Source organism: Notamacropus eugenii, chromosome 1 (assembly GCF_028372415.1).
Source record: "Notamacropus eugenii isolate mMacEug1 chromosome 1, mMacEug1.pri_v2, whole genome shotgun sequence".
NCBI lineage: Eukaryota > Metazoa > Chordata > Mammalia > Diprotodontia > Macropodidae > Notamacropus > Notamacropus eugenii.
The window spans coordinates 110,103,596-110,117,712 of record NC_092872.1 but is presented as its reverse complement, the minus strand read 5'-3'; the positions used below and the strand labels follow the sequence as shown (position 1 = coordinate 110,117,712).

Genomic DNA, 14,117 nt, shown 5'->3' with positions numbered 1-14,117 from the left:
GTAATTTGAAAGGAGTTGGAGCTGCCCAGGAGACCTTAGATGTCCTCTACAAGTCTCTTCCAGTTCTAAGATACTGTAGTTCTCTTCTAGAAGTTGTCCTGTATGCAATTTAAATGATGACTGCACCCTAAGGACTCACACTCAGCTGAAAGCACATGTTATAGAAAAACTGATTGAGAATAAGGAGGACAGGTTTGATTCTCGGTTGTCATTACTTGTATGTGTAATCTTTGGCCAAAATATTTTATTGCTCTGGGTCTCCATTTCTTCCTCCTCTGAGTATCACTCACTCCTTTCTATCCCATGTTTCATCTATCATCCAGTCATCCACTCAGGCTACTTGAGATTTGCTTTGCTTCTCATCCAGACCAGCACTCATAACACTGGATTTTCAAAATCTATGCTCCCAGTCCATGGAGGAGGTAAGTCACTCAGTTTTGTAACTCCTTAACTCAGTCCTCATTCTTAATGAGGACTGAGTGAGTACAAGTCATTATATCTACTCAGTTCCAGCCTGGCAGATGATACTTCAAATTGCATGCTTCCATCTATCCAGACTCTAGCTATATGAAAAGACTTCAAAGAGCTATTTACTCTCCTCAAAATCTCTAACTGTATATAATGTTATTACTAAACCATATTTTGAAACTAAAATATTATATCTGCATTTGTATTTTGCCAGCTAATTTTTAAAATTTTTTTCCAGAAAGAATCAGAAATCAGAGAACAATTGGCTTAGCTCTGCCAAGAGATAGCAGTGTCATCTTGGACAAGTCATTTAACTTTTATGGTCCTTTGTTTCCTCATCTAAAACATATATATATATATATATATATATATATATATATATATATATATATATATATATATATATATATATATATATATATATATATATATATATATATATATATATATATAATGGATTAGATGATTTCTAAGTTCCTTTTAAGTACTAGCTTAATATTAAATGTTAATATTATTCTACCTATAAAAGGTCAAAATATTGAGGTTATAAAAGTCAGTCTTCAAAGTTTTAATAGCACTGATCACATGGTGAGTCTTTTCAAATCAGGAAGACCTAAGTTAAAAACAGACTGCAAACGTTTACTAGCTATATGACCTTTGGGCATACTATTTAACCTTTAAGTCTGTTTTCTTATTTGTAAAAAAGGGATACAAATAGCACCTACCTCCCAGAGTTGTAAGAATGAAATGAGATAATATTTGAAAAGTGCTTAGCATAATTCCTGACACATAGTAAGTACTATATAAATGTTAGTTATTATTATTATCTATACTAGATATATGACTGTAACTATAAGGAAAGGATTTGTTAACTCCAACCTTGTCATCAAATTCAAAGATTCAATAAGGGTGAAAGCTTCTAAATCATTTATAGCAAATTTAGTATTAAATTATTTTAATTCCTTTTTCCTAAGATTGTTAACATTACCAATCATTACAACTATTGCACATAATCATATATAAAAACTTCAACATAAAGAATACAGTCACTCAATGAGCCATTTGTCGATAAAATGCATCAGAAATACACTTCTCACTGAATTTAGTAGAACATCAGTTCTTTAATAGCAGGGCATGTGTTTTTTCTTTAAAACTTTCTAACCATAAATGCTTAATTATTTTTGCATTGAATGAATAAAAACCACAAACAAACCTTCAATGCTGCTAAAGCTAACTGGGCTAATACTATCCTTGATGAATCCTCAAGTCTTGCAGTTCAGCTCCCATTCAGCAAATGAGGAACACAGGAGGAAACAAAGTTATTTTCTTTAGCCAATTAATAAGATATGGAGAAGTTTAAAACTTGTTTTGTATTAGTATTTCCATTGAAATTGATGCCATTGACTCTGAAACAGGTCCTTCTTAAAAATAAATTACCAGTAGAGGATTCACACAATATTTCAAAAAACTATTGGAGTAGAGGGAATTTCCTGCACAAACTAAAGAAAGTTATGCTAAAAAGCTGTGTGTCTGCATGTGCGTGTATTTTTTTTTCAGAGAAGAGTTTCTTAACCTGCAATTTGTGAATAGATTTCAGAGGGTCCATGAATTTTAATGGGGGGAAACGTGTCTTTATTTTGACTAACCCCTACTTGAAATTTAATGTTTCCTTCAATTTCGAATGTAGGAATCAAAACATTATTCTGAGAAGGGATCCATAAGCTTTTTCAGACTGCCAAATAGATTCATGAAACAAACACCAGAAAAAAAGGTGGAGAACCCATGCTTCACATATTCTTTTCTTCTTATTCTCAATGATTATTTCCATTGTTAAGCAAAAATAGCCCTGAGCAATCAATTTTTTTTCATATTTTCAATAGTCAATTCTATTTTTCTATTCTATGGAATCATTTCTGTTAAAAGTAAAGTCAGCCTTAACGCAAATTTTAGTCACAAATAAAAAAATACAAATTAAAGCCGTAAGTAGTTTGCTATAAAATAGTTATTTTGTAAAATTGATTACTTTTAAAACTCCTATTTTATAAAGCTATTCTTGTCTAATACCTGAGTTGTAATAAGGGATAATAGCCAGGAGATGGTGCCCTCTTGCCTGTCACGATTAACCCTGGATGTTGAAACCCTGAAAGCTTAAATTTAAAGAGGAAAATATATAAAAGCATATGAAAAAAATGTCCTTAATATCCCCCCAAAATTATTGGTATGAATGGAAAATAATTAACTTATAAAATGTTGATGCTGAGAGAATTAAATGTCTTGATTTTTCTCATGTCACTGAACGATTACTCTCTATGGCATAGAAATAGAACTTTTGAAACACTATCATTTAATAGAAAAAAATGAAAGAGAAGTGAAGAAGTAAAAAAAAAAATTATAATTCCTTATAATAACCTTAACAATTATTCAATTCATAGTAAACATTTAACTTGCAACAATTTACAGTACACTGGATAGCTTCTCAACTACAAAAGTATTTTAAAGATAGATAAAACTACCTTTCACCAAAATAAATTTCAATTTTACAGGTTGGTTTTTTGTTCAAAACAACTCTTTTCACAAAAAATCTTTTAGAAAGAAAAATAAACAGCTTTACCTAATTATTGCTAATAGGTGGTTTTCCATATTTCACTTTAGATATACAACATTTCTTAATATAGGGTCATTAAAAGGCACACATCGTTGTCAAATGCTTCTTTCATTAAAAGTAATTTAGGGAAGTCTGGTCAAATTGAAAACATCATTATACTGCTTAAGGAAAAACTATTTTTGAGGACAGATAGGTCACAGCATTGGCAACACTTGAATAATTCCCAAAATGTTCTATAAAAAAAGGAAAAAAAATTACTGATTTTCCTGATTTAATCTAGAATAGAGCCCACTACTGGTCACTGAACCTTTGCTGGTAAAGTAAGATGCATCCCTGATCACTCCTGAAAATGAGTAGTCTATAGCTGGCCGAAAAGGCAAAGCTGGAACCAGCCCAGATGTTAGGTAGGGGGACATAAAACCAGACAGTGCTCTTCCTGGAGAGGAATATGATAGGCGTAATGGACTGATACCTAGCCTAGGATTTAAACTATAGAGATTTGGATCACCACCAAATGGAGTGGAACCAGTGTGCAAAGGAGAAAAGGCTGATTTATTCCCTAGTGTTCCTATACCTAGCCCAGCTAGGCTTAAATTAGTTCTCTGCAATGCCGTCAATTCAGCTCCCACTGAACTTGCAAGATCTACAGTATCTTGTTTGTGTTCTTTTCCATTCAGGATTTGTTCTATGGCTTGGACTACATCTCCTTTGCAATACTGCAGAACATTTTCTAGCCGGCTGCGTTTGTAACTTGGGAAAACTTTAGTAAGAATATCAAGTGGGTCTCTTGGTCTGGAAGAAATTGTGGGAAGACTGGGTCTAGCAGCAGCAAAGTCTTTGGCCCATTCACTTTCATTTCCTGATTCCATATCAGAGGATGACAATGATCTAGGACTCTCTGTACCTTCTGACTGCTCCTCAGGGTGAGGGGACTGAATGTTCTCTTCCTTATCTGAATTTTCTGACCCAGATGGCTTCTCTTCATCATCTCCATTAGCACCAATAGACTCAGGAGATTGCAAGGAAAGCTGATGTGAGGTGATCACTGAAGTATCTAGACCACTGTAGTATGAGCCAACTTTCTGAATCTTTGAATCTGAAAGGAAGAAAAAAAATCAATTAAGTAAAAACTTTTCTAGTAAGTATTCAAGCAAGCCAGTAATTATACTTAAAACCAATGTATTCATACATTGCATATTTGCATTATTTCTCTACAATAAGTAGTTTCATTTATATCTCATTGTAATAACCTTTTTGAAGGGGGAAAAGAAAAAGAAAACTATTTTTAAAAACTTTATAAGTTTTTTTTTTTGGTTCATAAGACCAAAAGTTTTGCAATTCATATAACTAAAATAGTTATTTAGGATTCAAAATGTATAAAGTCTGTTACCATCTGAGATTTTTTTTTCTTTTATTTATGGCTTTGAATAGCAATAAAAGTCATTGAAGCTGGTACATAAATAGCCTTCATTATAATTCACATAATAAAAAGAGAACAAAACGAAATTATTAAAATTGGGACACAAGCTAAAAGAAGGTACTTTTTTTGGCTTGAGAAAAGCTGTCCACTAAAATTTTAACATTGAATATTTAGTGTATACTCTCACATTTCAGTTTGTATTTTTTCCCCCAGGACTTATAACTTCATTGGTGTTACATGGAAATGGAGTTCCTATACTAATGCAGCCCTGCACCTTCTCTTCAATTTATAATCTTGGAAAGTTCACTTTAATACAGAGAGTTTCAATGAATGGCCCAAGGTCATACTGTCCATGACAGAGACAAGATCAAGATCCAAAGGAGGCCAGCTATCTGTTGGCTATGCCATGCTACCTCTTGTGCAATGTACTTGGGAATGTACAATGAAAATGTATGTGGGAAAATGGGGAAATGAAATTACACTTCAACAATGGGCTTTTAAGAAGACATTATTAATCAAAGCTGTAATGGATCTTGAGTACTGGAAGGATATGATACTTCCTCATTATTGATGAGTATATGAAATTTATTTTCCTAAGAATTAATTTCCTCTAATATCCTTTTGAAATGAAATAAGTTTACAAATATTATCCAAGAAATTTATAATAAAATGGCACTATTGATTTTAAATGGCAGTACTCTGAGCCTTCAAAGGTTTTTTTTTAGATCAAAAATTGTTATGAGGTGTTTGTTTTCAAAAAACAGAAACAAAATAAAACAAAACTTTATTTGGTTAATAACAAAATCATAATTTTTTCTGTCACAAGTTGAAAGTTATTGCCATAAATACCTAGAAGTTAATAGTACTAAAATAATTTTATTGATGGAGAAATGAATGAAAACCAGAAATAGCAAAATATATTATTTAGCTATATTAAATTATTATTATTTTAATTTGTAATTATTTACAAAAATATTCTAGTTATATTTCCATGCAAAGGGGAAAAATAATAGAAGTGTGTTAGTTCATGATGTGCTGCCATGAAAATTATATGTTTTAATCTTGCCTGGCTTCTGAATACTATGAATTGAAATTCTGTCATTTTCTAAAGCAGTGGTTCCCAGTCTGAGTTTTACAATAGTCCAAGTGACTCCAGTTTTCTCAAAAGGGTATTCCTCATTTTTAAAAAAATGTAATTTTTAAAAAGCATCTGGATATGGGATCAAGAAGTTGAACAAATAACTAAAAAGAGACTAAATGACATTTCAACTACAAAAATAAATCTGAATTGTATTGCATAAAATACCTATAGTTTTATTTTAAATAATAAGCTTTAAAATTTACTCATATGGTGATTGATCAACATCATTCTGTGCTGCATACTTTCTTATAATTAGGTTGACCAAATTTGCGCCCAGTAAAAAATTCAAACTGTTAATAATTTTATCCCTGTAATAATTGATTTTGTATAAAAATATTGTAAAGTAGCTGTTTTCAGTTACTTATGAAATATATTTCTTTTAAAGTGACAGGTGAAAATTGAGATGTGTTTATCTAAATTTTGTAATTATGAGTAGTTGGCTTTACTCCTTTGAGTTTCTTCACTCTGCTTATAAAAATTACCATGTGTTAGTTACGTATGTATTACTTATGTACTTGTATGTATTACTTGTGTACATGTACTTTTGCCTTTTGATTATAAAAATCTTTGAGGGCAAATGTAATATCATATTCATCTTTTTTTTAATTCTCCTGGTGTCTAGCTTACCCTGTACTGAGTACTTTGTAGGTCTTCATAACGTATCTGAATATAACCTCTGGATAAAATTAATGTAGTTAACTAATATAAAAATCCTCAAAGTTCACTCTTTTTCTATTAAAAAAAAAAAGCTGGTTTTTAAAAATAAATTGAAGTTGCACTAAATATCTAATTCCATAGAATAATCCAATATGACTGGGTCAGTAAAGCAGGGATCTACAAAGTGAGAGCCTCCCAACCCCCCACCTTCTCCACCCCAGGGCAGAGGTTCTTCACTTGCTTCCCTAGCCTTGTTTTCCCTTGTTTGCTTGTCTGTTGTTATTGTTATTTTGATAACTGGATTTCAACATAGTAAGTTTTCAGTAATCCTATAGAGTTTGCTATACATTTTTAAAACTTTACCCTTAGAAGGGATCCTTAGGTCTCACCAGGCTGCCAAAGGAGTCCATGGTAAAAGAAAGCAAAGAAGGAAGGAAGGAAGGAAGGAAGGAAGGAAGGAAGGAAGGAAGGAAGGAAGGAAGGAAGGAAGGAAGGAAGGAAGGAAGGAAGGAAGGAAGGAAGGAAGGAAAGAAGGAAGGAAGGAAGGAAGGAAGGAAGGAAGGAAGGAAGGAAGGAAGGAAGGAACCCAGCTCTCAGTGATGGGTAAAATAATCAGTAAAGAGGGGTAGAATATAATCCTAAGACCTCATTCATCCTAACAGGGCTACTTTATAGGCAGGAGATCTTTTTGGCCATCAATTGTAGGAAAAAGATAGGCCATCTGTTTTTCCTCTCTCCTCACGTTCCTCCAAGGGCTAGAAAGTAGTGATAGAGGGGACAGATGCATGTTCAAAAGCAGGTGGGGACTAGGCTGGGCAGCTGGGGATTGCAGAACCCCATCTGGAGAGAATTTGTTATGCCTAGTCCTGGAGTCTGAACCAGCAATGGAAGCAGACAAAAGAAGAGATAACAGAGGCATAAGCAGCACCCTCCAGAAGACTAGGGTCAGAGTGACTTTACAGGCCCAAGAGTTGGCAGATGACCTTGGGGCCACTGACCATTTCCTTTCTCTCTCCCCATGTTCCTCCAAGTTCTAGGACCTTATTGTGGCTAGGACAAATGGAAGCTGAGGAAAGGTGTTGCATAAAGACAAAAACAGTAGTGGGCTCACAGGCTTGGTGACAGGCAACAATTGGCAAGCATTTACAAATTAGCTATTATGTTTTGGGCACTGTGCTAGGTATTAAGGATACAAAGAAAAACCTGAAAAAACCCATGCTCTCAATGATCTAACCTTTTAGTAAAGGAGGTAATAAGTAAATAAAAAGACATAGACAAAAAAAGATATAAGGTCATTTGGAGAAGAGGTACTGGAAGCTGGGTTGATCAGGAAAGAGCTCATATAGAAGTGGCACTTAATCTAAGCCTTGAATGAATTCAAAGAGAAATTCCAGGTCTTGAGGATAGCCAGGGAAAAGGCTGAGAGATGTAAGATAGTGTCTTATTGAGGAAACTAGAAGGCTAGTATGATGAGTGAAAAAAGTATGTGAAGGGGAATAATAAGACTGGAAAGAGAAGTTGGTTGGGTACAAGTTGGGAAGGGCTTTAAATACCAGAGAGAACTTCATAAAGAAAAGAAATGTGTGTGTTTGTCCTTCATTGCTGAAGAAGACCATGCCATCAGAGAAATGATGACATGATTTGCACTTGACTTTGTTTTGAGTGAGGGAGGGCTGTGCAGGTCATCAGCCTCACTTCTGCTCCAGAGCCATCTGAATCCAGTGACCAGATTCATCAGGATGACTGGAGATGACCCAGGATGAGGCAATTGGGATTAAGTGACTTGCCCAAGGTCACACAGGTAATAAGTGTCAAGTGTCTGAGGTGAGATTTGAACTCAAGTCATCCTGACTCCTGCACTGGTGCTCTATCCACTGCACCAACTAGCTGCCCCTCAAAGAAAAGAAAAGAAATAATAAAATAAACAAACCCCCCAAAAAAGATTATTGAACTACATTATCAAGAATTTTTCTTAAAAGTCAAACAATTCTCCTTATATGATAAACCCAGCAATAAGGCAATAGCCAAATAGAGCTGATACTTAAGGATAAGACTTCCCTTTTACATATGGATTTATATCATGATACCTGGCAACGAACTAGGAGAAAATTAGATCAGTTCTTTTTTTGTGTGATGAATATCAAGATCTTGAGAAAGAGGCAGAAAATGATGGGGAAAAAATCATAGAGAGGACAGATGTCGGTGTCCTGCTTAGTTCTTCCAGTGGCTTTTCACATTTTCAAAATGAATGGAATACTAGACTTTCATCTTCTATGCTAATCTCAGCCCTCTGGACTGTGAGTCACTGGGCTGAGCATAACTCTGCCGCAGCAAATAAAACAAAACAAAACACAAGAACAAAACAATAGAAGGTTAAGGAAGGACTACTACCTCCAGTGGGAGGGCTTGCTTAACCCTTTTCGGGGCTGCTCATATATCTTTGTTGTCTGTCACCCAACTCTCACCAGTGGCTTAGAAAAACTAGCACGTACAGATGCCACAACCCAGAAAAACCATTTTAGCAAAGGACTAAATCTGGGTGAGGATAAACCCACCTCTGAGTTAGAGGGGTGTCCACCCAAAGGATGTGAAAACTTCCCCCCCAGGCAAAATGGCAGATGAGAACACTTTGTTCCAATGGCCTTTGGCCATGAAGGCAGCAGAAATAGGTGCTGTGGAGCACTTAGAACTTGGTCAGACATCAAAGATGTCATCCAACGTATCCTGGGCCATTACCAATGATCCTGACTTTTGTCTTGTCACATGATTTCAATCATTCTGAAAGAGTGTAGCTAACAACTTTGTGTAATTCTGTCTCACTTAAATCTATTTCATGCATAAGTCAAGACATCATCCCATGATGCTATTGGTCCTCTTTGAAAACAAAAGACAAACAACAGCGCACATGATCTGGTCCTTAGAGGGAAGGAGAGGGGAAAAGCATATACTGGGTGACTACAGTCACTGTGCTAAGCACTTTACCAATATTATCTCATTTCTTCCCAACCACCCTGGGAGGTAGGTGCTATAATTATCTCCATTTTACAGCTGAGGAAACTGAAGCAGATAGAGATTAAGTAGTTAAGCTAGGATCATGAAGCTAGTCAAGTGTTTGAAGTCAAATTTGAACTCAGGTCTTCCTAACTCCAGGCCCAACACTCTATCTACTATCCAACTAGCTGCCTAATCTTTAATGTAATACTTAATACCACCCCAGGTAAAGATAGGCTTGAGCCATGTTCTTTGCAGTCTTGCAGAAAATGGCTCCTCCACTGCAGCCAACTGGGGATCACTGGGATGAAGAACTGCTGCTAAATTTAGATACTTTCATAAATGAAGAAGTTTACAGTACTCTGGGACCCTAAAACCGAGAAAGAGAAGGTGTTCCAACGAAAACTATTCCAGAAAAGTATGCATGATTGAATCAAAGATTTAAAATCTGAATTATCATCAAATGCAGATGAAGAGTTTCAAGACTGGGTGAACAGTTTGTTGTCCTAAAGGGGAAAAATGACTGAGTTATCACAACTGACTTGTTACTTATGGGTCATTAAAGGGTGAGATGCAGTACGAGATGATTGTCCAGGAAGAGCTATCTATAAGCATACCCCACATCAGTGTTCTAGCACGGTTATTTCAGTTTGTTTATTTCAACATTATAGACAACAATGGATATAATAAAATCAAGAGGCTTATTTCAATCAATCTTTCTTTTTAGTCTAAAATTCTAATAATATGACTTTCTTAAGAATGTTTTCCCCACCTACTCTGTACTCCCCACCTGTTAGTAGTAAGATCCAGCTTCCATCCAGTCTTTAGAGTTTGTTATATCTGGTGCTACAAAACAGTAGGTGCCAAGAATAAGGTATGATTATTGATGTTTGCACTGGGAAGGGGATTATAAATGCCGGCAAAACATTAAATTAAAATTAAAAAAATAAAGTTTACTAATATGTAAAATATGAATTGACACAGATGTCCCCACTTGAACAATATGGCATATGGTCAGTCAGCTCTAATCTACAGTGCACAAAGTAGCTTGAAGGAAGAGTGGAAGATTTTTAACACAAAAGAGTTAACAGGAATGATCTCAATTGATTATCGAATTACCTACCACATATTGTGATGTATTCTTGTTTTACAATGTTATGCCAATAATTTTTTAAATAAAGCATATTCAATAACAGCTTGATAATGTTTTAGTGAGAGCAAAAAGGATTTTGAAACACTAATAAATAAATTTTAAAATATTCTCATTTCATCTTAAATGTTTAAAATTTAAATTTTCCTGTTTAATAATTTATATAACATATCCACACAGTAGTACATTATACAATTTATAAATAGATGTACATACACTGAGATACTTGCAGAAATGTTTTTTCTCACGGATTATACAATTATAAAAGTTTGGAAATCACTGAAATGGAGAATTGTTTAACAGGTTTTAGGTAACATGAGAGGCTAATGAAGTTCAATTCATATGTCTCATATTGTTATCTTCATTGTCTTTTCATTTCTTGATTTTCAATGTTCTTTGATCTCAAAGAAAGGCAGTAAAGTCTTGATTCTATGCTTTAATTGAATAAACTAGGAAGTTTGTAATGGATAACATATATGCATATATACACTTGTACACATACATAGATATATCATTTAATTCCCTTTTCATATATAGCAATGATTTGCCTGTAATATTGACATAAGTCCAAGAATTGTCCATGAGCAATTATTTTATTAGAACTGTATTTTTGCCCAGTGAATACCATTAATTTATTATTTTTTAGTTTGTAATTATTTGTCTTTCTGTTACATTAAAATACTAAAACGTATGTTTTCACCATTACTAGGCCTTAAATAGTCAGAAAATTCCACTGAAAAGAATTTGAATTTCAATAGCAATCCACTTGATTTAAGAGGTAATTGTAGACTTTTTTCCCAAAAATTATTGTTTCAACTGCATTTTAAAACTATGTAGATTATCATCTGCAAAGTAGCTTATTACTGTGCTATTAATGACTAGAAAACACTTTAGGTAAGAACTAATATGGTCTTTTAAATGTTTTCCAGAGTTCAGAGCATCCTAAAGGCTTAATGGCATTCTTAGGGAGGTGTGGAGACTACTAAGAATTTTTACTCCTCCAAGGAAAACAACAAATATAGAGACAATCAAAAGAATGACCAAAAAAGTTTTCAAAGAAATCAGCTTGATGTATTTGATAATTTTTCCCTATGTATTTACTTAACTTCTCAAGTTAAGATCTGGTTTAACTGCTTGAGTATTTAAATTTTGAAGAAATGAGTTTGCATTCTAACTTTCTCCATTATTATTGTAAATTTGGGGAAATACCTTCCATTCTCTGGGATTGAGTTAACTCAAGTGTAAAATAAAAGAATTAAGTAATCTCTAAAGGTGTTTTAGGGTGTGTGTGTGTGTGTGTGTGTGTGTGTGTGTGTGTGTGTGTGTGTGTGTGTGTGAGAGAGAGAGAGAGAGAGAGAGAGAAAGAGACAGAGAGAGAGAGAGAGAGAGAGAGAGAGAGAGAGAGAGAGAGAGAGAGAGAGAAGAGAAATAGAAGAGAAAGAGAGAAAGAGAAAGAGAAAGAGAGAATAGAAACATAAAGTTCCTGTTCACGAGCTGGGTCCTGACATAAGATTACAGTAGAATCAAAAGCGCAACGCTAGAGTTTTCCAATTCATCAGTGTCAGAAAGGGAATGGAAAAACTTGCAGGATTTGATATGTGATTCAAAACCTACCTTTTCCCTAAGTCAGCTCCTGCCCCCCAACCCCATTACACCCTTGACTTGCAGGTGTACAACCACTACTACAGTGTACTACAGTGTACTACAGCAGTCAGTGTGCCAAGCTAATGGGCAATTCCCAGAAAAGATGCAAACAAATTAACAGTAGGAAAGGAATAAATCCTAGGGGTCACTTTGGGCCTTCAATCTTTAACACCATTTTTTGCTTCTTTTCATTCTCATAGACACAATGAACATCCCACAAAACAAAGCTATCCTTGCTTTTTGAAACACCCTTACTGCTACATTTTTGGGTTACCTAGCACTTGCTAAGTGATTTTTAACAATTTGTTGAAAATTCCTAATAATTTCTTTTCAAAGCAAAGAACTCATGCGCTCTCCCCTCCCCCCAATCAGCATTATATAACCACAAAGAGGAGATACTTTTTTGATACTTAATTTACAACGTTGCATCTGGTCGTGAACAAGGAGGAACCAACTCACCTCTTTTATCTTCCTGAAAGTTTGGGTGGAAAACATCGAAGGGAGCAGCCCGCCGACCTCCTAGACCCACAGTGCCCAGATTTAACCCTTCGGCAGCCCCCACTCCACCCCCTGCGGCTGAAGAAAGTTCCAAGCCCGTGCAGCCTCCAGCTCCGCGACTGCCAGTGGCCTGCCCCGAGTAGAGGAGCCTCTGCAATCCGCGAGCTTCGCTTTCCTCCTGAGCCTGTTGCCTGCGGAGCGCAACTTGCGCGGCCATCACTCGCTGGCGCTCAGCGATCAAGGTGCACTTGGCGCAGGCACAGTCCCGCCAACGACAGAAACGCTTGTGACCCTTGAGCGCAGACACCACTCCGTGGTTGCGGCAGCGGGCACACTTGGGTGTCCGCGGGTAGCTTCCGCAGCCCAAGGCCCCAACGCCCCTCTCCAACCCTGCAGTAGAGGGACAAGCTCCACTCCCGGCGGCCGCCACTGCTGCTGCCCGCAAGAACAGGCTAGGGGGCCGGAGGAAAGCTGGCGGAATGGCTACCCCAGAGGCCATGGACAGCGAAGAGGAAGCGCCTGCTGGAGATGGGGATGCCAGCCCCAAGGAGAAGGCCTGTTTGCTAGAGTCACTGCTGCTCCCGTTGGCAGCCTCCATCCCCGGGACGCTACGGTGGGACAGAGTACAAGAAGTCAGGAAGGCCAGCCCCTCCTAAACTTGAAGAGAGAAAGTAGGATCAGGCACGTAGCAGGGTTACCCCTGACTTAGCAAGAAACAAAGTTGTCCGTTCTTTCCGAAATTTAAATCTGAGACAGCAGCTTCAGAAGCAAGAAAGTGCAGCTATCAGGGCCGCCTCCCTGTGCCCTCTTTTCCCTCCTGGTGCCTCTGTGGGTTCAAGGGAAGCGGCAGCCTAGGTTGATGTACGCACCACGCCTACCCCCAATCACCTTGCAAAGCTGGGAGATCCAGATAGGGCGTGGAGCTGAAAGTGAAGGCTAACGTGGGTTTGGGGGCGGAACTGGAAAGGGAATTGGAGGTGGTGAGCGAATGGAACGCACGAAGGCCAGTCTCCACTTCTGTTGTCACTTCAGCAATTTCTAAAAGATTCTTTTGTAACATGACTACACACATCCCTAACCCACCCGAGTACACAAATTAAGATAGAGGCGCTTTTTTCCTGCATAAGGTCTTTTCCCAACTACAGGCGTACCGAGAACAAGTTTGCGTAATTTCACTTTCTTTGAAAGGACTCTTATTTCCTTTAAATCTGAGTATTTCAGGTGAAACATTCACATTATTTCCTTTTTTTTAAAAAATTCAGTCTTTTAATGTATGGATTCTCAGACACTCATTGGCTTTTCCCATTTAATACTGTACCTCCACCTCCATCCCCTTAAAAAAAAAAAAAAAAAAAAAGGTTCTTTCTTCGAAGTTAATTGATGAGGAAAATCCCACTCCCCCCTCAGTATGGACCTTCCCTACTTTTTCTTCCTGAAGAATTCTCCATTCCCTATTCACCCCCTTTGACAGCATCAACTACCAAATTCATTCAAATGCACCGATCTTTTTAAAAATGGGAGAAAATCTTGGAATATAAACGAT

General features: G+C 36.5%; 1 protein-coding gene across 1 annotated transcript; it reads right to left on the bottom strand.

The window, feature by feature from the left end:
- Window positions 1–2,846: 2,846 nt before the first annotated feature.
- DMRTA1 (DMRT like family A1) lies at window positions 2,847–13,458 on the bottom strand. Its single transcript, XM_072612139.1, has 2 exons — window positions 12,536–13,458; window positions 2,847–4,169 (listed from the first exon to the last, which is right to left on the bottom strand). Exons 1-2 carry the CDS (start codon window positions 13,170–13,172, stop codon window positions 3,328–3,330), a joined length of 1,479 nt encoding a protein of 492 aa, XP_072468240.1. The 5' UTR covers window positions 13,173–13,458; the 3' UTR covers window positions 2,847–3,327.
- Between the last annotated feature and the right edge of the window lie 659 nt (window positions 13,459–14,117).